The sequence below is a fragment of the Pseudopipra pipra genome, chromosome 3, assembly GCF_036250125.1.
Source record: "Pseudopipra pipra isolate bDixPip1 chromosome 3, bDixPip1.hap1, whole genome shotgun sequence".
Taxonomy (NCBI): domain Eukaryota; kingdom Metazoa; phylum Chordata; class Aves; order Passeriformes; family Pipridae; genus Pseudopipra; species Pseudopipra pipra.
Window position 1 is genome coordinate 104,092,432 of NC_087551.1, and position 23,741 is coordinate 104,116,172.

General features: G+C 35.3%; 1 protein-coding gene across 2 annotated transcripts in view; it reads right to left on the reverse strand.

The window, feature by feature from the left end:
- The window catches only part of NBAS (NBAS subunit of NRZ tethering complex), a 169,190-nt gene that overhangs the window by 98,556 nt on the left and 46,893 nt on the right, over positions 1 to 23,741 (reverse strand). For both annotated transcript variants that reach the window (XM_064650553.1, XM_064650552.1), the window contains exons 25-35: positions 23,506 to 23,679; positions 22,416 to 22,549; positions 21,641 to 21,703; positions 20,384 to 20,506; positions 18,838 to 18,940; positions 16,218 to 16,441; positions 13,882 to 13,994; positions 11,225 to 11,338; positions 4,064 to 4,177; positions 3,073 to 3,230; positions 950 to 1,048 (exon numbers count right to left, since the gene is read on the reverse strand). In XM_064650553.1, the coding sequence (XP_064506623.1) occupies positions 950 to 1,048; positions 3,073 to 3,230; positions 4,064 to 4,177; positions 11,225 to 11,338; positions 13,882 to 13,994; positions 16,218 to 16,441; positions 18,838 to 18,940; positions 20,384 to 20,506; positions 21,641 to 21,703; positions 22,416 to 22,549; positions 23,506 to 23,679 (1,419 nt within the window). The remainder of the gene's footprint in view (positions 1 to 949; positions 1,049 to 3,072; positions 3,231 to 4,063; positions 4,178 to 11,224; positions 11,339 to 13,881; positions 13,995 to 16,217; positions 16,442 to 18,837; positions 18,941 to 20,383; positions 20,507 to 21,640; positions 21,704 to 22,415; positions 22,550 to 23,505; positions 23,680 to 23,741) is intronic.

Sequence of the window (23,741 nt, forward strand, 5' to 3'; positions counted from 1 at the left end):
ATATATATACACATATACAAACATATATAAAACCCACACAAAATATAGACAAGGAAGCTGCAACTCAGACACCTTTCTCAAAAAGCCACACTATGCAAGATGAACCTTCTTTCTTTCTCTCCTTCCCTCTTTCTCCCACCCCCTTTTCCTCTCTCCTTGCCTGTGTTTTTTTAAGGTTTTTGCTCCCCTCCCCCACTCCCAGATCTGTTTATCATCTACTGAAAAATGTAATTAAGTAGAAAACACATAAAATAATTAAATATAGAATTTTCCACTTCACAGAGTGTGAAAAACACATTCCTTTTTTCATAAATAGGTAATTACATCTTCCTTAAAGAAAGAAAAATATTTGCAATTTTACATGTACAAACTTAAAATAATAGACATAAAGAGTAGAAAAAATAATAGAACACTTCTTTCCTGTTGTCCTGCCTGTATTTCCTATAACACACTCAATGTTCCTTCTGATCTTACACATAAATATAATTTCACATGCAATATATGAACATTATGAAACAGAAAAGAAGTCATGAACTTCATGATGCACAGAACATAGGCAAAAAATAAATTTAATTTATAACATTTTTTAATTAAATATGTAGTTCGGGTTTATTTTCAAATATTTTGCTTTGCAATTGGGACAGATTAAAAAAAAAATCAAACCAACATAAATGTATATCATTATGTAAGTTTTGTTGCACTTTTCTACTGCTTCTGGGTTTATAATTTTTTCTATGGTACTAAGACTGTGTAGGAAGAAGCAACTCAAAATCCAAACAGACTAAGTATAAATACATAAGCAAAACCTTGAATTTGAAACAAAGAACAGCATGCAGTACATGTCTAATGTTGTCCATTTTATCTAGTAAATCTAAAAACTCAAATTCAGCTCTTTAGCATAATGCAGAACAAAATCATTTTTACTTTTAAAATTCTCGTTAAAACTTACCTCCGTATCTTTACTCATCAACAAAGAAGGTCCTGAGACACTTGCATTCTCCCCTCCTTCAGAAGGAAGAAACTGGTAATTCACAGCCTGATAAAGAATCTATAAACATGAAATAAATATAATCTTTTATCAGTCAAATAAGCAAATGTAAGAAGTATAACTGATATCATAGGAAACCCAAGAAATTCTGATGTAAAAGCTTCCATGATAGAGAAACAAGGATGCAGGAGAAGACACAAAGAACACAGTATCTCTGACATCCTCTCACTGTTGTAGTCCCTAGACAAAATGACCTTCCCTTCTCCATGATTTTTGTGCAATATTTTGCACACAATCTAAGAATTTATTTTTTTTTAATTATATGCACCCTGATATACTGCATAGGCTAAAGAACTGACAGAAAACTTTCATTATCTGAACGTGACTGAGGTTTTGGGCAACTCCACAAAGGAGTTGTTACACAGGACAGTAGCTTTGTGAGCAGAATCTCTGCAGCCTGTAGAACTGGTGAAGGTCAAAAGACACTTAAAGCTGTTTAATATCTCTGGTCAGTGTGACCTTATGATAAAGATCTTTTGCATCTACCCATCTATCCACATACAGAGACAGAGCGCTTGGACAGAACATGTAGGACATCAGCGAACAGAACTGAAAAGGTCATGCTTAGTTTTTGAAGGAAATAATTGTAGAAGAAACTGGTTGAATGTACCTTGACAGAAATTATTACTCGGCTTTGGCTTCCTGAGGCAAATACCAAATTAATCATCACTGCACTTCTGCTAGAAAAGGTTTGCACTAACAAAGAAACCTGAGCAACAAATTAGTTGCTCCATTTGTGAATGGAGAAGACAGAGAATCTTTTCCTTTGGAGAAGTGGGATGCAAGAAAGTGAGGACCAGTGGCTGAGCAGTTGCACTGCATTACAACAAAGAGGACATGAAGCCTTTCGAAGGAATCAGACAGTAATATAGCAGGTGTGAACTGAATGAAGTTTTAACAAATTTTGGTTTATACAGTGCCAAAACTCTGTCTGACTTCAAATTCTAATTCTAGGTAAACACACATAATGGAGGGGGGGAAAGTTTTTATTTAAAAATTGTACAGGTATCAATACATGTTTAAGCTCATAGTTTTACCTATCTCTCTGAAATTTCAGTTTTCATAATGAAAAAAATGTAAATAGCTTGCAGGAAATAAACTGTATTTGAAATCCTTTGCAGCTTTTATTCTAATGTTACCCCTGTTACTGAAGAAGCACAGACTGCCTTCATATATTGCCTGTATTTCTCATACACATTGCTATTCAAGTGGTTTTGTAAAGATAAAAGGCTACACACTTGCAGCTACCTTAACTGGACTTCAGGTGTGCTGAAGCTATGGCTCCCTCCTCCATTCCTGCCCTGTGTTGAGAGACCTCTAAGATGTTTCCGTTACACAATTATAAATCTAAGAACACTGTGAACTCTTAGACAAGACAATTATGAATTCTCAAACAAGTCACAGTATGTAGGCCAAGCCACAATTACAGTGGCTTGTCCAATCACAATTTAACATTCTGACAACCTAAATTACTCCACTACCATAATAGTGTGATCAGCTCAACACCTAAGACATGATTCTCTTAAGTCAGTCATTGCACAGTTAATAAAGATAGCTCAGAGATAAAGCCTCTTGTACTTGATAAAATCATTACATCATTGAAATCAGTAAGAAAATAATTTCATTGTATATTGGGTAAAGATCATAAAAATCATAAACTAAACATTTAATAGATATTTTTGTGAGCATTTAATGAAGTTGCATTACTAGGTGTAAATACCTAGAAGACATTTCAAAATTTCATTAATTGCATTTGCAAATAAAATGTTTAAATCAGGCTATCAATGAAGAAATTAAAAGTACTAAGATAGAAAATACAAAGGCATTTCTACTTGAGAAACCAACTCATCATATAAAACTGCTTAGAATGAGACCTCATTTGCTGAAATATAACAATAAAAGCAGAAAAATAGAGTAGAACAAATGGAGGGTAAAACTTAAGGGAAAAAACTTGAAAATGAGCACAAATCCCCCTTACTTTGGTAAGCACTGAACTTTATGGAAGAAGCTTCAGAAACAGGTACCTGGGTTTGCAGTGAACTGCTCACTCCCAGCAATGTCTCTATGGCACTTGGGGGACAGTGTGTCAGAGCGAAGGCCATGAGTTCCTGACGCATTCCCAAATCCTGGTAGCCTTCTGACTGCCCAAGCTGACTGCATACTTCCCAGCTTTTAGAATAACCTACAAGGGAACACAAAACATACTTCCTATCGTAAATGATAGGAGGATGCTGCATAATTCTTATTGGATGAGATAAAGGAGGGCATGTAACAATCTTGTCAACACTTAACATCCCCCAAAAAAGGAACAATAAAAGGCTTCATAAAACAGAGGTGTAACTCAAATTTAGACTGACCAAATGCATAAAAGACTAATTTTTATCATATTGCAGATATCACTATAATAGGTATCTGTAAGCCTACATTCTCTACTTTACATATCACAATACGAAAACCATTGTTTACTTCAGAGCATGATACTGAATATCCTATTGGAGTGGCTGTAAAAACCAAGTATAATCACTTGATATATTAAAAGAATCTCAGTTCCTCTTGGATCTTCCCCCTCATTCTCAAGGCAGAAAAAAAGAGCTGAAGAAACAAATCCCATCTTCCTTAGTACCTTGACATATGTATTTCATTCACCTCCACTCATACCCTCACATACATAAATTAAAGGTAAACTTCTAAAACACCTGGGCTTTCCTACTAGCTGGAGTCACGTTTTTACCTGTTTGAGAGGGGTACAGTGTAGAAAAAACTAGAAATCGTGTTCCCAGAGGCATAAAGAAAAGCTCCCTAAGGTTACACGTCTCATAGCTTGGTACATACTTACTACGTACAGTATTTGCTGTATGTGTCTCTATTCTGTGGAGACGTTACTTCACTTCCATAAACAAGATGTAATTACTACTTTAATGAAATGGCCCAATCTGAAATACCACACCTCACAATAAGCCAATAGTCAGATTTCCACCACCATCACCTCATGCAACCTCTGTTTATTCCCTTCACCTGTAGCCATGAGCTCCTGGCAATGCATACTAGCTGCTTTGTAGTCCTGGAAACTGAGAGCCTGTTCCACTAAAAGGATTAGAACTTGACCTTTTCTCTCCATCTGATCATCTCCTGCAAGAAAAATTCAAAATTTTTATTAGTTAATTGGAATTAACTTTCAACTTCAGTTTGCTACTTCATTTCTTAAGAATTAGCTATACACCACGACATGAAAAGCCCCTCTTGAAATTCAAACAGGAATAAAATTATCTGCTTTTTCCTGAAGGAAACAATAAAACCAGTTATTCATATATTTTAAAAAACATTGACATTAAAGCTGGCTAAAAAAAAAAAAAACAACACAACAAACAACAGTATGTTATGTCTAGGTTAAAAAAAAAGGTTTAAAAACTGTATTTATGTGATGGTCAAGACATAGACCAAAACTGATATTTAAGCTAAGTGACATATAAATCAAAATCCTGACATTGGGAAAAAAAAAGTCCATGAAGAAAAAAATTAAATTTTTGTTTTCTTACAGTGTACAGAGACCCAGTTTAAACTACCACTTCACGGCTCCAAATAATTCATGAGATGCAGAAAACAGGCATTTAAAAATCGCTAACCTCTTAATTTGAGCGAGTAGAACTGAAACTAATTCTTCCTCACCATACACGGATCTCCATCAGCAGACCTGGACAATGCCTCTTCCACCAGTCATGGGTCAGAAATAACACTTCAGATAATACTGAACTCTTCTGACTAAAGTTTCTTCAAGAATCTTTGTAGAAAAATGGCCTGACCTCAATTTTAATACATCACCTTTCACAGACAAAAATCTAATAAGACAGCTCATCTCCTTTTCAAAGCCAGTTACTATCAATACAAATAACATTTATACCTGTCACTCTTTACTACTCATCTATTTTTTTTAAAAGCTTTTTCCAGTTTAGACTGAACACATGAGAATGAAATTTATTTACTTTACTGACACTAGTTTTTCCAGTCTTGTGTTCAAAATACTATCTATGTCCATGCACTGTATGAGAAGGTGACAAAACATACACAGGAAAAAATAATCTTACACTATTCATTTTAATTTAGGAAAGAATTTTTAGAATAAAAATGAGCGCATTTTTTCAATGCACGCTTCTTGCTCATGTTTCTCTATTATTAAGAGCAATTCTATGCAGTCAGTGCTGTTACAGTCATTTGAAAAGGGCACTGGCTTATGAAACTCTATTACTACAACTTGTGAAATGCAAATATTTCAGAAGGTTAAACAGATCCAGTTTCAAAAACCATTTAAAGAGTACATGCTCTTAAATTGCATAGCTGTTATTTTTAAATCCACTTTGCAGATCCATCACCACAGACAAAGCACATTTCTTTTTAAAGCTTTCTCAAAAGAAAAGCTGCAGCAGTTGCACTAGAATGACATTCAGGCAAGCGAAGTTACCCTAATTACTGAACTCAATCAAGACTCCCTGAATCCCCTCACGTCAGGACTAGCTCAGCTGGGAGAACAGGTTGGCTTCCCATCATTTTATCTTCTGGCCTCCTGCTCGATATACTGCCAGCACACAATGTTGAAAATTAATCACATTCAAGGCTCTTCTGTTGCAAAATTCTGCCCTCTGGAACCTGGGAACCTCTCATTCGGGCAAAAGCAATTACAGATGACAAAGAGGTGCTTCTATCTACACAAGCTAAATGTGAACTGTCATTTCTATAAGTAAGAGACACGTAATTGCCACTCACCTTCTGATGCCCACTTTACCCTGACAGCTTGACTTCCTGCAGAGAGATCTGACTAAGTAGCAGACACAAATAAAAGGCAATAATCACACTATTGCCACTCAGATTTCAACTAGAGAAAATAATCACTGCCTTTTATTCCCACTTCAAAATCTGTGAGATTGGAGGAAAGAGAGGAAAAACCCTTGGACCAAGGAATGTTCTTCCAAACTATGTCTGAGCAGTTGCAGGCTGTCAAGTCCCCCATCCCCAATGTTTCAGCTCAGTACTTTTGATGTAGTAGGATACATCACTGCATGTTTCACAGAACACAAGCATAAAATATAAGGATCATTTTCCATCCAGTCCATGGCTATACTTGCTCATCTCATCTCCATTATTTCACTCATTTCTGCTTCCATTGCCTTGACACACACTGTTATGGCACAGAACAGCTCCAACATTAGTAGTGAATCCCCTGCAACGCACAGCCTGACCTTCTTCATGCAGCTTTCATTAACACTGCAGTGACTTATAATACTTCCTGCTGCAGTTTAGTTATTGCCTCCTATTCAAACGTGAAAAAATTCACTGCTTCAGCTTTCTGACACCTCATTTGATGCTATTTTATTAATAAAATCTTATAAAAGTGAAATTCTTTTATTCTAAATTGTTATCCTTGCCATTCTGACAGATATCCAAGATCTAAAAGCCAAGAGAAGAATGACAAAAACCCTTAAAATTGTGACTTGATTATATTAAATAGTAATTCAGCATCAAACCTTAATGTTAATGTGTGACATACAGACTCAAATCAAATTTAGAAACTGGAAAGGGGGGGGGGGTGGTGTGCATGCACACATGTCCAAGGGAAATGCTGGAGTCTCCATCCCAGGAGGTATTTAAAAGACATGGAGAAGTGGCAGTTAAGGACATGGTTTAATGGTGGGCTTGGCAGTGCCAGGTTGACGGTTGGACTGTGATCTTAAAGGTTTTCTATAAACTAAATGATTCTAAGATTCTAGTACAAACAATGAGAGGAAAAATATGGAAGGTCAGAAATAACAGGAAATACGTTTTTCTTGAGAAATAAAGGATGTTCAAATACTTTTTAAAAGCTTGGATCCAATTTGGATTGTACAAAGAAAAAAAAAGCTTACTGAAACACTTTGTGTAAGATGCATGCTATTTGTGAGTGGATGAACTAATATTATCTTAAATGAAATCATATCACAAAAACTTTAAAGTCAAATGATATCAACACTTTAGAAATTCAATGTTGCTTACATTTAGGAGATCAGAAACCAACTAGTTAATTCCACATGCAAGAAAGTCAGTGTTAAGAAAGGTAAATCTCAAAACCAAGTTTTGACTTAGGAATCTGAGCAAAGTTTAAAGTTATTAGACTTCATTTATGGATATTAAAATTAAGTAAATTGCCATAGAAAGTTGTGAGAAAAGGGAATAATGAAAACATTTCTAGACAGCCTGACAAAAGAAATAAAAAGCTACGCTCATCAGATCTTTTTGATATACAGTAAGAGTAGAGAAGATGTTCTTAATTTCTGACACAAAAGCATTTTTTCTATTCTTTTCTGCACACATCCACTCAAATAATTGCATAAAGTGAATTCATTACACCCTTTCTTAACAAAGAGTGTGGATTAAGTGAGGACTGTGAGACACAGAACACCTCCAGCTCCCTGAGCAGGTGCAGATTTTCTGGCTGTCATGCTGAGCACATCCTCCCTCCCTCACTTTACCCATCTGTGAAATTAAGATAACACTTGTGGTGCTTACTTTACAGAGGTAGTGACAGGAGGCTTAAGTAGAGTTTACTGTCATTAATCAAATACTTTAAAGCAATTAAGAAGCTACCTGATATTTCATTACCTAAGCAATATTTAAACTTTGATAAGTATGAAAATAAATTCTATTACTGACTTCCAGTGCTGCCCTCTAAACTGTATTCAGAGAACACAGCTCATGAAGCTCCTTAAAGATAACTATGTGCACTCTACTCTTGTATCCACAACAAATGCACTTTTAAAACTGAAATTAAAATATATATGCTCACAGAATTTTATAGGCTATATACTATATAGAGTAAAACACAGCATATACTATATGCTCTATAAACATACATATGTCTAAAATTTATACAGGCATGGACAGATGTAGCAAGCAGGTCCTTCCCTTTCAGTAATCATATGGGGTGGGGTGGCAAGAGGAGCAGAGGGGGAATCGCTGAAACAAATTCCTCCCATTTGCAGACAAAGCACAAGAAAGCACTCTACTGGTAGATACACAAGGTGGATTGGGAACAGAAGGGACCACAAATTTGAGCATGCATAACCAATACCAGTAAGTATGTTCCACAAGACAAAATCAGAACTACCTGCACAGCAAAGGTGGCTCATAAATCAGGATAATTGTATAAGTAGTGAAAACCAATTAAGGACAAAAACCAATTCTTTCTCCCAGCAGCACTTATATGTAATTCTTCATTAAGCAAGTCCATAAAGTTCAATCCCTAGATTCTTTTCCAATATCCAGACCCATCCCAATATATCTCAATAAAATCATTTGCTTTCATCATAAACTGTTAGAAATCAAGATACCCTTTCCCAGTAGTTTTATACCTGCCAACAAAGACTATATGTACTAAAACCACAAGGAAGGTTTTCCTTTTCCAATATTAAATTTAAAATAAAATATTAATTCACAAATCTTACAACCTGTATGCATGAGCTGCCCTTTTGGCTACAAACTAATTTGTGGAATAAATTTATCATTCTTATGATAGGCTACCAAGTCCTAAAATAACTATTTAATTAATACTAACTAATTGTAACTCAGTAACTTAAATTACAAGTTGATAGGTATAGAAATACCACTTCTGCATGTCTTTCTTTAATGTTTTTTTGGGGTTTTTTATATCTACCATCAAATTTTGCAAAGCTCTTCATTACAAACTATGATTAAGGCTATTCCAGCATTTCACTTAAAATCTGTTTTCAAAGGTATTAATGACTAATGGGATGGAACACCAGGCACAAAAAACTTGCAATAGTAGTCGTATGCTGTTTACAGCTTTCAAGTCCAGAAAAAAAAAGAAATTAAGAAATACTGTGTTTCTTAAAATGAAATAAGTCTGTTTTCCATAACCCATCTCCTACAAAATATAAGTTTAGATAAAATTCACAAATATGGCATTCTCATACCAAACCTATATCTTACTTATAAATTAACATCCTCTACGGAAAACAGCTTGTAAATATAAGCAATACAAATAGACATACTTTAGTAACCGTGAAATGGTTTTTAATCACAAAAGCTTAAAGCTACTTATGCAAAATAAACCAACTAAACAAAAAAATCACACACTCCCATCACAGAAAGTCATGACTGGAAATGTTTTCTTGCTGTATTTTCATTTTTAATAAATAAATATTATTCTATAAGATTACTTTGAAAGTGACAGTTATTTCTTTATTTAGTATAAGAGACAAGTAAAGTATGTCAAAGTAGTGTATTCCTTACCGAGATTCACTCTTGAAATATACTTTTACTACTAAAATTCCCTACTTATCACAGGAGCAATCATCAGCATTACTCTTGATGTTAACCATTAAAGTCAGAGAGCCCAACACTTGCAGAATAAATATGTCATTGGTAGAGTAAGTACCAGTTTCTAAATCATTCACCTGTTTAATAATTAACCATCTCACACATCCATCTTCTGGTTTTCTCTAGCCTGGTAAGCACATGGAAGAGAAAAATCATGAGGCCATTTCATCATCTGGCTTTAAATATCTCTCTTCAATCTCTCTTTCCGGTGCTGTGTCTGTGTCACTGTGATTATAACACCAGCACACAGACGTTAACATATCAATGAGCTCTATACAAATTACCTGAAGTTCTCCATCTAATATCTGGTGCCTGCCACCTTTCAGTCTCTGGAGGTGAGAGCCACGAGTTTGATCCCTGTTCAAAGGTACATGCCAGGGCACTGTAAAGTCTGATCTAAAGCTAAGGCACTAGGCTAACAAAACTGGACAAAATACTTATTGTTTTTAAGCTTCATAAAGCCTCTGTGGATTTTGTTTTCCCTTCCTTCATACAAAGAGAATCCCTTAGATTCAAAAAGAAGATAAAACAAAAATCAACATTAGCCTAAAGAACCCAGAATACTATGAAAAATTGACAGATTTTAACTTGATGTGGGAGGAAGCAGACAGGACAGGGAAAGAGCTGTACAGCAATCTCATCTTACAAACAAACAGGGAGACTTTTTTTTTCCCCAAAAGTCTTTCAAGTAAAGAAAAAAAGAGAAGTTACAACTGTCATTTTTAATTTTTTGATGGACTACATGTAAAATGGATCCAGCTACCTAACATGGTACCGTCCCCTTCCCTCTGTCATCTTTCATGTAGCAGTGCTATGTAATGGGAGCACTGAGCACACCAGAGTCACGACATTTCCTGTGACTCCTTTCCTTAGGACCCAGGCATCTTGGGAGGTCAGCAGCCTACTTCCCTACCTCTGTTCATAACTTCACACAACTCTCTCAAATATCTCCCTCCCTATTTATAATACTATGTAAAAAATTGCCAATACTAAGCTTCCTGAAAACATAAGAAAAAAATCTTAAATGATTTAACAAATAGAAAGGGAAAAGGGAATTACCCAGGCCTGCTTCAGTGACAAAGCCAAAATGCACTGATTTTATATACCAAGTTGCATGAAATATGAATGTCTATTTCATATTTCTATATTCTATTTCTACATCATAAAAATACAGCAGTGTTGTGGTTACAGCTGCATTGATTAAGTATTTTTCAAAAATCAAAAGGCAGCTACCTTAGGTAGGCTATCAAAAAAAAACCCAAAAACCACTAATATCCTCAGGACTCAAGCTTTGAAGATGTTCAGTTCATCAAATGAATACTCAACTTAATGCATTTTTAGTGCCCAAAGGAAATAAATGCAGCATAGACAAAAGTCTAACAGCTGAAATTCATGCTTTACAGATGACTTTTCCCCTCTACATTAAATGTGACTATGTTTAAATAAAACTACCTTATCTGACAGAGCGAATAAGATTTACCGGAATTTTAGTACTACCAATTAATTGTAAAACAATATGTTTTCAGCCACAACTCCTCCAATCTGAAATAAGCTTTTACTCCAACTCTAGATTAGACAAGGTATTTTTTATTTCAGGTATTAGTGGGACATCAGAGCAGCTGACCATTTCAGTTGTTTTACAAATAAAACATTCCGATTTTGTAAAATCTTTTATTCCTCCCCAATGACTGCTCTTCCAGATGACTTTTTAGTCCTATCTTCAAACACATCTTCTAACGATCAACTCAAATGTCCTTAAGTGTGACATCAACCACATCGCTTGCAATTCAGAGTCTTATTAACACAGCTTACCTGCAACCCTTAGCAAGTTTGCAAGTCCCAGGAGCTTAGCAGACTGTTTATAGTTCGTTGACATCTGAGCCAAACAGTCCTTGATGAGACTGAGTCGATCAGAACACAAACGCACTGTTGAAAGTAGAACTGGTGTTAAGAGACTGCACAAATGAACCTGAGTGCTGTATTTCTGGTTAAACAGCATGGGCACAGGAAGTGATGGGGAGTATAAGAATGCAAACACAATCTGAAAACCAGCCCTTCATGCAGATCTTCAATTATACCTATAAACAGAAAGTTAAAACAATACCCCAGTATATCCAGCCCCAACCATTACAAGTCAGGCTGCAAAGGGAGCAAAAAGAGAAACTGACCTGAAGGAAAACTTGGTTTTGTTCCAGGTTTTCACATTCAGTGATTTTCAAATTATACAACCAACCAAGATACCTTTATATAATTTTTTTTAATTATCATTTGTGCAACATTCTGAAAGAATGCTAACGCAGACATTAACTTTCATTTAAAATGTTTTAAGTAACTAAGATTTCATGTTACATTTTATTTTAGCATAGATGAGATACATCACAGACTGAAAGAACTGTCATAGGCAAATTCTTAAGGCTGTTTTAATATACGTAAAAATTTTCTGAGCAAGTGGAAGCATAGTCTGCAAATCATCAGGTTGTGTCAGCCATATTCTGAGAAGCTTATAATTAGTACTGCATTTTGAAAGTGATTTTACGAGGAATTAAACAATTATCTTAATTGTCTAATTTAATATCATCACCTGAATTCGGTGCTCTTTTTAGCTAGCTAGTGGGTGGCTAACTTCAGGCTGCTGCTTTAAAAAGGTAACTTTCTCATACCATGCAAGTTCTCAGAACACAGAGGAACAGCATGCAGATCTTCCACTTAACACTCAGTAAGACTTTAATAGCTGCATGTGGATAAAATCTGCATTAGCATATTGGGCTTAAAACATAGGGTACTAGGCCTCTCAATAAGAGCAAAGAAGTACTCACATAATGAAAACTCTATCAATTCTAGAAATCAAGTTCAACTAAAACAATTTAAGAATGAAGGAACAGGAAAAGGTTACATTTTTTGTTTAATTTTTAATATTCTATCCCATACATATATTAGTATACAGCAATAGTATGCTTTCATTCACTCATTATACAAGCAAGATTTTTTGTAAATATCAAACATAACTAAAAGTAATCTGAGGGGTCAAACACATTAAAGATGGACTTTTCTTCACCTTTAATGTTAATAAGGAGTCTTCAGATTTTATTAAAATAGAGCATAATAATAGTTCATAAACTTAAATTGCTGAGTTTGCTAAAATACAAGTGAGGGGAAGATCTACAGAAAACTAAATATATAACGGCAAATAGAAGTCTATTGTTAATAGACTACTGCTGGGGAAACAGCTGATATTTAGTGCTACTTTAATGACATTCTATCAAAGTAACATACCGTTTAAAGGCTTTCATTAAAACTTGAAAACATCATTTTAATCGTATTAAATTAATCTGATTTACATGAAAGATACTGGAGCAAGGATAAGTCAGGCTCATTAATGAAATTACAGGCATGACTTCACATATTCTAATTAATCTAAATCAGTTGTATTACACATACTGTTAACACAGTATTATGCTTCCACTTTTTAAATGATACCTTCATGTCCAGACCAAAAAAAGTTGAAGAAAGTATGTGCACTTTTTTACAGGCTGAACAAACTGACTAAAAAAGAATTTTACTCTAGATATCAACAGGCTAATACTGCAAGATGTAGAAATCAGACATTCTCAGTCCAGAAATGGTAAGATTTCAGAGTATTACATATGGAGCATTAACTCACTTGAAGAAATACTGGGAAAAAAAGAGAATAAAAAGAGAACACCAAAGTAAACTAACAACAGCCACTAAGGACATCTACTTCACTCTCCATAGACTCGTAAGTGCTTTCCATAAATCCCAGTATTTCTCTGCACAATACCAGAAGTAAAACACGTTGCATTGGTACTCAGTGCTCATCTCAGTCAGTTCTCTTACAGTGCTTCCATTACTAGTGTTCATGAAGTTTCACTGTACATAAGCATAAAATTTCTTTCCAACTCCTGTCCAACAGAACCTTCTGTTCTACTGGAGTCAGAGCTCCAAAACAGATTTAATTGTAACCAATTCATCAGAAGAAACACCTCGTAAAAGTTCACTTCCACTGTCATTGGGTTTTATATACTTCTAAAAGGAAACAGCCCAGTGGAGACAGGAAAACTGCCTATCCATGATAGTACTTCTCTCCCACCTATTATTTTAAAGCTCATCGGCACATAAGCAAGTGCAGATTATTTAGCAAATTAAAGATGAGCTCAAACTATTTCTGTTGAAGTCACCAGGAATTTCATATACTCAATACTCTAATTATTTTAAAGTCCTGCTAAAAGTAAGTCCCAAAACAGAGGTGTAATATGCAAATATCTTTCTTACCTCATATAAACTAAAAAATTTTATTACAAAAACCATTTTTTGATATATGCCTGTAAACTGGAGGCAGGAAATGGACCCCTTAGTTTAATCGTGTCACACTTACATAATAGTAACTATTTCTCATGTGTATTTATGCCTGTGATTTAAGTACTCATATAAAGAATAAAATTATGCAGTACCTTGCAGTGGTAATATTTTCACTCCAAATTCTTCCAGGTAACCGAGAGCACGAATGAGGTCCAACTCCTCCTGAACAGCACTGGGACTGTCTACAATAAGCTGTAGACAGCACCTAATAAGGAACGAAACACATTTTTCTCAAGTTTGATGAACACATCCAAAGTTAGATTTGTAGAAAAAGTTCACCTCTGAGTAAAACAAAACAAAAGAACAGCCACCAGTAATTTACTGTAATTATGAAATGTCAAAATACTCAATAGTCTTTTAACACACACTAGAAGTGTCTGGCACTCTTTCTCTGTTATGGCTGGCTAAACATTTTAACAAATTTCTATTTTTACATTGCCTTCAACTGGTTGTGTGTGATAAGCACATCACCTAAACCCTCCTGAATTTAGACCTGCAATGAATTTAGTAGAAAATGTTGAAGACACTTTTACTTAAATATATAATTATTTTGGGAAATACTTTTCCTATCACTATTGCATTTTGGTATTGCCATATACTAGAAGATAAAAGTGAAATACTGTAAGAAGTTGATTGGAAGTAAAACATTAGAGTCACTGTCACAATTTCCTCAACTAGGTAAAGCAAATAAAAACAAAGCTGATTAAGAAAACAACAAAAAATCTCCCACTAAATTGATCTGAAGATGAATCAATGCATGAGATCATTATCAGCAAATTATTTTAAATATTTTTAATTCATATGTTTTATGAATATTATATTGATGTAATAAGTTTTTGGATTTTTTTTTTATTACAGCTTGCATTCTGATACAGTGTATTCATATGTAGTTTTATTAAAACACATTTAACAAAAAAATCGACATGCAAAATCATAGTATGGCCTGGGCTGGAAGAGACCTTAAAGATCATCTAGTTTCAACATTCTGCCATGGGTAGAGATTAAACCTTCCACTAAACCAGGCTGCTCAGAGCCCCATTCAACCTGGTCTTCAACACTTCCAGGGAGCGGACATTCACAGCTTCTCTGGACCATCTGTTCAAGTACCTCACCACCCTGAGAGTAAACATTTTTTTCTCCTAATATCTAATCTGAACCTATTCTCTTTCCATTTGAAGCCATTCCCCCTGTCCTGTCACTGCATACTCTTGTAAATAGTCTCTCTGCATCTTCCTTGTAGGCTCCATTCAGGCACTGGAAGGCTGCAATTAGGTCACCCAGAGCCTTCTCACCTCCAGGCTGAACAATCCAAATTCCCTCAGACTTTCCTCATAGGAGAGGTGCTCCAGCCCTTTAATCATCTTGGTGACTTCCTCTGGACTTGCTCCAGCAGGTCAGTGTCCTTCCTGTGCTGGGGACCCCAGGACTGGATGCAGCACTCCAGGTGGGGTCTCATCAGAGCAGAGCAGAGGGGCAGAATCCCCTCCCTTGACCTGCTGCCCACACGGCTTTGGATGCGGCCCAGGACACATTTGGCTTTCTGGGCTGTGAGTGCACACTGACAGGTCATGTCCAGCCTCTCACCCACCAGAACCCCCTGGTCCTTTTCAGAAGGGCTCCCCTTGATCCGTTCATCCCCCAGCCTGGACTGATACCAGGGGCTGCCCTCACTCAGGTGCAGTACCTTGAACTTGGTCTTATTAAATTGCCTGAGATTACTACAGGCCCACTTCTCAAGCTTGTCCAGGTCCCTCTGGATGGCATCCTGTCTCAGTGATTTCAAATGGTTTAATTCACCTTACACATTAAATCAGGAAATTATTTTATTTGTTCAGTGTGCCATATGACTTTTATCTCTACATGTTAATTAAGAATAGACACATTTACATCAAAAATAAAATAAAATTGTATGTTGTCTGAACATCCCATCTGAACCTATCACATTTTTCAGGAGCATTGACAAATATTTCAGGCTGAAGATTAAAACATGAGGAGAACGAAAAAGTTAAAGAGAAGATCAATACATTCTACCTAAAACAACTCATACACAGAGGCTACTAGGAGACCTACACACTATGATAATCCCTCAGGAAAACAAGGTTAAATTACCATGAAACATCTCATGGGAGGTAAGTCAGAGAAGGACCAAAACATCTTACTAAACAGAATAAACACACAGTCACACATTCTTAGGAAGTATTTGATCTATAAACCACATATTTTGAAATATCACCATAAAACTAAGATAAAAGCTAATCACAGGACCCTTAACATTAAAAGCAATGCTACTTTGTATTTCCAGAACCTGCTTGTGAAAAAAGATTCTCAATAGGAGACTGGGCAGGGTGGGAAATATTAGCAAATAAACCCTAATTTTATGACAACATTAAATCAGCTGTATTTATGTATATGATAATTATAAACATACCTGGCCAACTCCATACAGCTGTCAGTCAAACTCGTTGAGGAATTGAAATATTCTCTGCCAGCAGCCAGAACTAGTTCAATACTTCTTGCATAGCTGACTCGGTACTGTGGCTTCCCTTTTGATGAACTTGGTAGATCCACTGACCAAACGCTGCAATGCATCATTTGCCCTGCCAAGTGGATATTGTCTATACTGCTTGAGCATAAAAGACTTTCAGTGAATATCTAAAAGGAAGAACAGTAATTTAATAACCTGCAGCAGCAGCAGCTTCAAGTCAGCTTATCTGCATTCTATGGAACTAGAATGCATATTCAACCTCTTTGAATAAAAGGATGTCTGAGGATGTCTGAAGTCAAAAGAATATATTCAGTCTAAGCAGAAAATGTAACTTCTATCAAGGAAAGTATTACTTTAAGTAAAGCTAAAATTAACTAGTAGCTACTTCTTTCTACTTATTGGAGAAAAAAAGCATACTAGCTGTCTTTTTACAGTCTTTTTACTAGCTGTCTTTTAATAGGTGATCTTTAAGAGATCAGAAATATACCTACATTCTGAGGTGTTAATAAGATGTAAGAATCTGAAAAGGCAGTTCAGTATTAAGACCTTAAAACCAACAACATACGAGAGGAATTCTGTATCCCTGAAGAAACTAAAAATATTTAGAACTGATCATATAGGATGCTATTTAAATTTGAATCAAGACTATCTTCAAAGAGCACATACTAATATAATTCTGCATCTGCCAGAAAACACATAATTTATTTCCAGGTCAAAGTTTTGCCCACTTTAGACACTCAAAATAATCTCTCTTACTTACAAAAATAAGTATTTTTTTCCTTAAGCACAGTCAGTATTGTCCCAATAAAGAGCAGGACAGACATCTAATAATTTCAAAAAACATCACAGCTGAAACAAAATGGCTTTTATCAAAGTTTTTAAGGTTCACAACAAATTAAACATGATCAATGAATTATAGAAGAGACTAGGTTGGAAGGGACCTCTAAAGATCATCTGCTCCAACCTTTCATGGGAAAGGGGGCACAGACGAGATTATCTAGCACCCTGTCCAATCACATCTTGAAACAAGTATTTCTTCACTAGGAAGAACCTCTCCAAACCATCTCACGCTCTGGAAAGGAACACAGTTCAGTGCTTCTTAAAGAACATCACACAATTGGATCATCTTACATCCCATAACATTTTAATCTTCAAGGAACAGTGAAAGATGCAAACTATGATAGCTGACCCTTCTTCCTCAAAGTTCACATAAACAATATTTACCTCTCTTGAAATTTATGGACATGAAGCCCTTCTTTAAGAAGACAGAATTCACTTTGCATGGAAGCAAAACAGAGTAACCATTATTCTAAAAAGTATCCAATATAAACCTCACATGGGATTGCAATTCCTTCCTGTCTCATCAATTTCTCAATTTTGAAGTTATCAAAGTATAACTGCATATGACAGAATTACACTTCAAAGCATTTTCAGCACTCCTACATAATTTTACCAAAACCCTTGTTTGTTTTTTTTTAAATCACATCGTTCAGAGATTAAAAAATAATTTGATGTTAATAGAAGACATATTAAGATCAGAGCAAAGCCAATGCCTTATTTGCAGAGTGCTCTAGTATTATAATTTTTCTAAATTAACTTAAAAAAATTCCAAGTATACTGAATTGTAGGCTATTACAAAACCATGAATATTAAATACATTTAAGTTCTCTTTGAGCAACTTCAAGCTGTACAACTACTAAGAATGAGTGATTTTTTCCATGTATAGGTTGAACAGCATTGCTTTTTTCCTTCTTTCTTTTTCTAATCTGCTTCTGAGACCTCTCCAAAGAGCTTATCAGAGTGGTACCCATAAGCAATTAAATCTGTAAGCTACCCATAAGCAATTAAATCTGTAAGCTGCAAAAAACCCTCTTTCATATATATATATATATATATACACACACACACAAAACATGAAATATAGTGGAAACAGTGCTGTATCTGTAAAAAAACTGCAGTATATTGAAGTGAAAATGCAAATAAAAAATAAATGTCACAGCAAATTCTGTATCAGTCTAATAGCTGTCCTTTGCAAATACTAATGACATAGGTTTGGATTTTACGCACATGCAGAGTTTTTCTCCTTCAATGAAATTAGATTTCTCATTTCACATTATTTTACTTCAACTGCAAGTAGCAGAAAGTCCATAATCCTATAATGATATTGGATAATATTATCAAACTAGAACTTCATGTTTAAGGAATGCTTGAGAGAAGATAACATTTATCTAAAAGAGTATTTATTTTTATTAGTTTAAAGTGTTTATTGCTAAACACATTTGTACACAGAATTACTGTCTACAGCATACAGCCTCAAGAAGCTGACTCAATTTTGAAAAAGGTGAATTCTAGTAAAATATATACAGGATATTTATTAAAGAGGCTTTTGACAAAATGAACTAACACCAGAAATTTCTGGTTTGAATGAAAATACCGCAAAAAAGCCAGTAGACAACCAAGTAATACAACACATAAAAATGTGTTTACATTTGTGAGCAACAATATGAAATGAGTATCTGTAGCTTACCTGGGACATAAGTCAGTAAGAAGACACAAAACTCACCTCATAGCATGTATCCAAATGTAAGCATCTATACACTTTCTGCTGCATGTCTAACATATCCTGGAGCAACTCCTTCCACTGTGTCTCACTGGCTGATGGTTGCCTACAAATATTTTTTAAAATTAAACACTCCCTGCCTCAACAGATTTAAAGAAAAGCAATAGATAACACTACATTTCAATCACCAAAAATAAGAGTTTTCTCAAATGCTATTTCAATATTGAACTGGACTTTTAACAAGAAGTGATTTAAAGATAGAATGCGTTTAATATTAATTAATATTAAAAAAGTGTCTGTGGCATAACATGGTTTGACAACAATGCAATACCCAAGTGTTTTCTCTTTTTTGTGTGGGATAAGACAGGGATTTAAGCAATTTTTCTCAAGATCCCCCAGGTAGGTTTCGAAAATTTTCAGTAATACATCAGAAAGTTGGATATGCTTTCTTCCTCATAATCCAAGAACAGCGGGACAAAACCAAGATTCTAACAGCAACTGAGGATTATTAAAGTGCTGTTCATTGTAGGCCATCTCCAAGGACTAATCAATTGCATGTAATCACAGCAGAATAGAGCTGCAACTTTATTTTGTTCCTTTAAATTGAGTGGTATTCAGATTCTTGACCCTCTGGATCCCTGGATCAATGCTGACTCACAAAACTTCAACTTCCTGTGCTCTGTTAAAACTTCTATTAGTAAAAACATTATGAAGGCTTTCTCACATTATCTTGAGCCTTTCAGATTAAAAAAAGATTTTTTAAGCTAGTTCCAGATAATAGTGATTTTCTCATGTGGCATTAACTGTCATTTTGACAAAGCAAAGAGTCTCCATGAGCGGAAAAATCAACATTTTTGCTACAGAGGCATTGACTTGATCTTTGCAAAGAAAGGTTTTTAGAACTCTTAAAAAGCTTTCATACTACTAAAAATCTAAATATTACTCTACCATTACCAATAAACTGCTGTGCATGTTTGCCTTGAATAAGAAAGAAAAATCAACCCACAGTGATGGCTGCTTTTCCCAGGGTTCAAATTTTTTATCTGCTGATGCCAAGAGTCCATAATAATTCATGCACAGTTGAAAGATGACATAAATGAAGTAGTTCTTAAGTAGAAAAATTATACTGGGAATATAAGCAGTAGAATCAATAAGTAACAATCAATAAATTACCCTATTACAAGGGTTCCAAGAAAACATGCCAAAAACAACTAAGTGTTATTTTACAAATCCTACATTCTCAATAAAATTAAATAGGTCTTAAAGGACCTCATTTACAATATGTTAACTTTTACAGTTCATCATCTTGCAGCCTTTTAGGTTTGTTTACTTGAACACAAACATACTAAAGCAGGTTCGAAGTAAGACAGACTTGACTGTGGAGAATGAAGCCAAACCAGCAATCACGTTAATCATTAGTTTAACAAATGTATTTTAGGTACACCATCTTCAGGGTGAATGTCACAGCTCCCTACTGCAGCACAACAGGCAGGGACTGTTACCTGACTGTCCTCTCCCTCTGATCTCCCGCTCCCCTTGGAATACTAACTTGCGACCTGTGTGCCTTGTCAGCCTAATCATCAGCTTCCGTGCCTCCTCCGCATTGTCCTTTGTGTCTTTCACAAAAGAAACAGGTTTCTGAAGTCCATGTTTCTCCAACAGCTCTGACACACTGTAAATAGAGAGTCAGCATTTTTGAATCCTGCACAATCGTACAACTACTGCTGCAGCAGCAGTCTTAAAGCTGTCTCAGACAATGTACTGCAAATGCAAACAGACTCCATAAAATCTGTAACAGTAGGGATTAGTCAGAGTAACATTATCTACATTTTTTAAAATATATATAATAATAATAATACAGTAGGGTAAACACATCACCAATAACCTGATAACATATCTTTACAGTTTTCGTCTTTGATCACTTAAAGCATTACAGAGTATCAAGACCAAAACAAACTGATGCCTTAAGCCCCTAATGTTTTTTTATTTTTCTAATTTTGTAAGCCTTATAAGTTTTATAAGTAGTGGAAGTAGACTTTAAAAGCAGCAACCCTCACATCCCTTTCCCTGTAGCACCCTTAGTTTACACATTCCTTAACCCTCTTACCCCATTCTATGCTCCCCACATCAAACCTACCCCTGAATTCAGTGGCAATGTTTAGTCTTTTGTCAAGGCAAGGCCTAGACTGTTTAGGGAACAGCATATCAGGGCCTGAATAACAAAACGGAGTCAAGAATTAAGTGAATATGTACCCTCTGTGCCCCGAAGAAGATGAATATAGATGAAGAGAGGGTCTCAAAAAGCCCCCAGCCCCAATTCCCAGGGGGTGGACCCTGGGCGGTCCAGAGCAAAGGCCACAGGGTGGACACATTTGGGATAGGATAGATGGTATAAAATGTAACATCTCGGGCACAGCAGGCGAGCGTCGTAACATCTACTGCCTTGGCACAATAAACCCTTTCCTTATCTCACCCCTAATTAACTGCTCTGGAGATTTTTTTTAGTACCAACATCTTCACGGCATCAAAACTCCTCAGTTAACCCTCTTTCTCCTCAAAAAAAGAAAAAAAAAAAACCAAATCCCAAACTTTTAAAGAAAAAAATCTATGCATTTTTAAGATATTCAAATAGATAAAACCATTCAACATTTCTAAGTTCTGAATAAAAAAAACCATACAGATAATCTTGTTGACAGCACTAAAAACAAGGTAAGTATTCTTGCTGCTTTCTTGTCATAAAAAAGTTCTTGGCTCTGCCTAGTGACTTGTGTCAGAATACATTATTTATTTTAGCAAAATTAAATACCTAAGAATTTGTTCCAGTTCATCTACTTCATCATGAAGAGTGTTAGTTTTATCTGTTTCAGGCCTGCAAAGATATTACACAATTAAATACATATATACAAAAGTAATTCTTATAATCTCTTAATGTATTTCATATTACACTGATATAAAGATAAGCAGTTTGAAACATTCCTTGATTAAAATGAAATATATGTTTACTTGAAAATATTAAAATTGTTGGTTTCTTGCTGGGAAGATAGTTAAAATTGAGAGAGTCCCTCAGTTTCCCAAGAACAGAGCTTCTTCCTTAGACTATTCTCAGGCTCTCTCCTTCATACATGCAAAAGATACTGGAATAATAGTTGACATCTCCTCCTCATGTTTCCACTTTCTTGAGAACTACCTGCCCTTCATATGAGTCTTCCATCTTCCCTCTCTTGTGGGGCCATATTGCTGCTTGCAAGCTAAGTGCAACATGCCACTAATTGTAACGAGACCAATACGACACTAACACTGGGCCTCAATTCATCAGACTATAAAAGTCTAAGGAGCTAACACAGAAGCCTTGCTCCGGGTTGCAACTTTAACTCATTTTTTTCTGTATTATCTGGTAGAGTACATACACATCACAAGCATACAGATACACATATGGCAATCATGGCAACTCAGACAGGAGCAGAATATTCCAATAACATCAATTGCCCTTTAGTGACTTAACAACCATTTTTAAAGCATTAATTCACAAGTATATTTAATATTTCTAAAATATTTACAAATAACCAGTTGAAAATGTTTACCCATATCCTCTTTGTGGAAGACATTCCAAAATATCATAACAGAGAGAGAGCTGGTCATCTCGTTCACAGCTATAAATACATTCCAGTGCCGTAATCATAAGCTGGTCTTGATCAGGAATAATTTTTTGCTGACACTAACAAGAAAAGAAAGCACACTCATTTTTATTTTCCATTTCTAATTCAACAGTTTTCTTTTGAATATAAAAAGATGTGTACTCCAAGTAAGTAAATTGTCTCTAGGTGCAGTCAGACTGCCCCTTGCTAAAAACCTGGTGAAGTCACAACCTGAAACATAACTTGGATAGTCTCCTGCACTGCAGACACTTGAAAGAACAGTGGTGTGCCATTATACCCTTCTGGAATTTGAAAAGCGAAGAGGGCAGAGGAAGGCAACTGCTGCAAACATTTGTCAGATTTGTTTAATATGCTCAACAGTATCAACACATAAAATAGCTGTGGTTTTGCTCCACTAGTTGATTTTTGTCCATATACTCAGAAAGTTCAATAGCATGCAAAAATGTGCTTATGTGCTCTGGAAGAATTATTTAAACTATAGAAGCAGCCCGAAACATTCATATGGAAGGCAACTTCAACCCTTACTCACTGAACTTTTCCCTCAATCTTAATGGTCCCCATTTTATTCTTCGGATTTCCCGTGGAAGGCGGGACGCAGGGGAATTAATTTGCAATTTAATCCTAGTAAAATTCCTCAGGAAAGAAATATTAGTGAGATCATTAAACTCTTTCATATTCACTTTTTAAAAGTGAATATGCCAGAAATTTATTTTGAACAGATTACCAGAAAATTACTTCAAAGAAGAATCCATACAATAACTTTTGTTCTTCTAGGTCAAGATAATTTTTACACTAGTTTGACAATCTCATCAAGGACAGTTTAGCTGCATCATAATGCATGGTATAAAACTTTTTACTTAATGTGTTCTAAAACATAACAAATCCTGAGTCCAAGAGGAAGAGAATGATCAGAAAGGTGATCTGATTTAAATGAACTAGCCCTATTTATGAACTTATCTCTTCAGGACAAGAATTTCCAAACAAACCAGTAGAATCATCAGGGCTCTACACTTACAGCAGGTTTTGAATTTTGAAATATCTTCAGAGGTAGAGTCAAGTCTTCCTTTGCCAGTGTTACTAAATATTCTTTAAAAAGTGAATTTGCAAGTCCAGGGGACTGATTTTCACAGCGGTGGAGAAAAGGGATCATCCATTGATAAACATTCTTCACATATTTTTCATTGGAGGACTGGAAAACACAATGAATTACAGAGAGGGGAAAAAAAGGAACAAATTCAGCTTCATTATCCA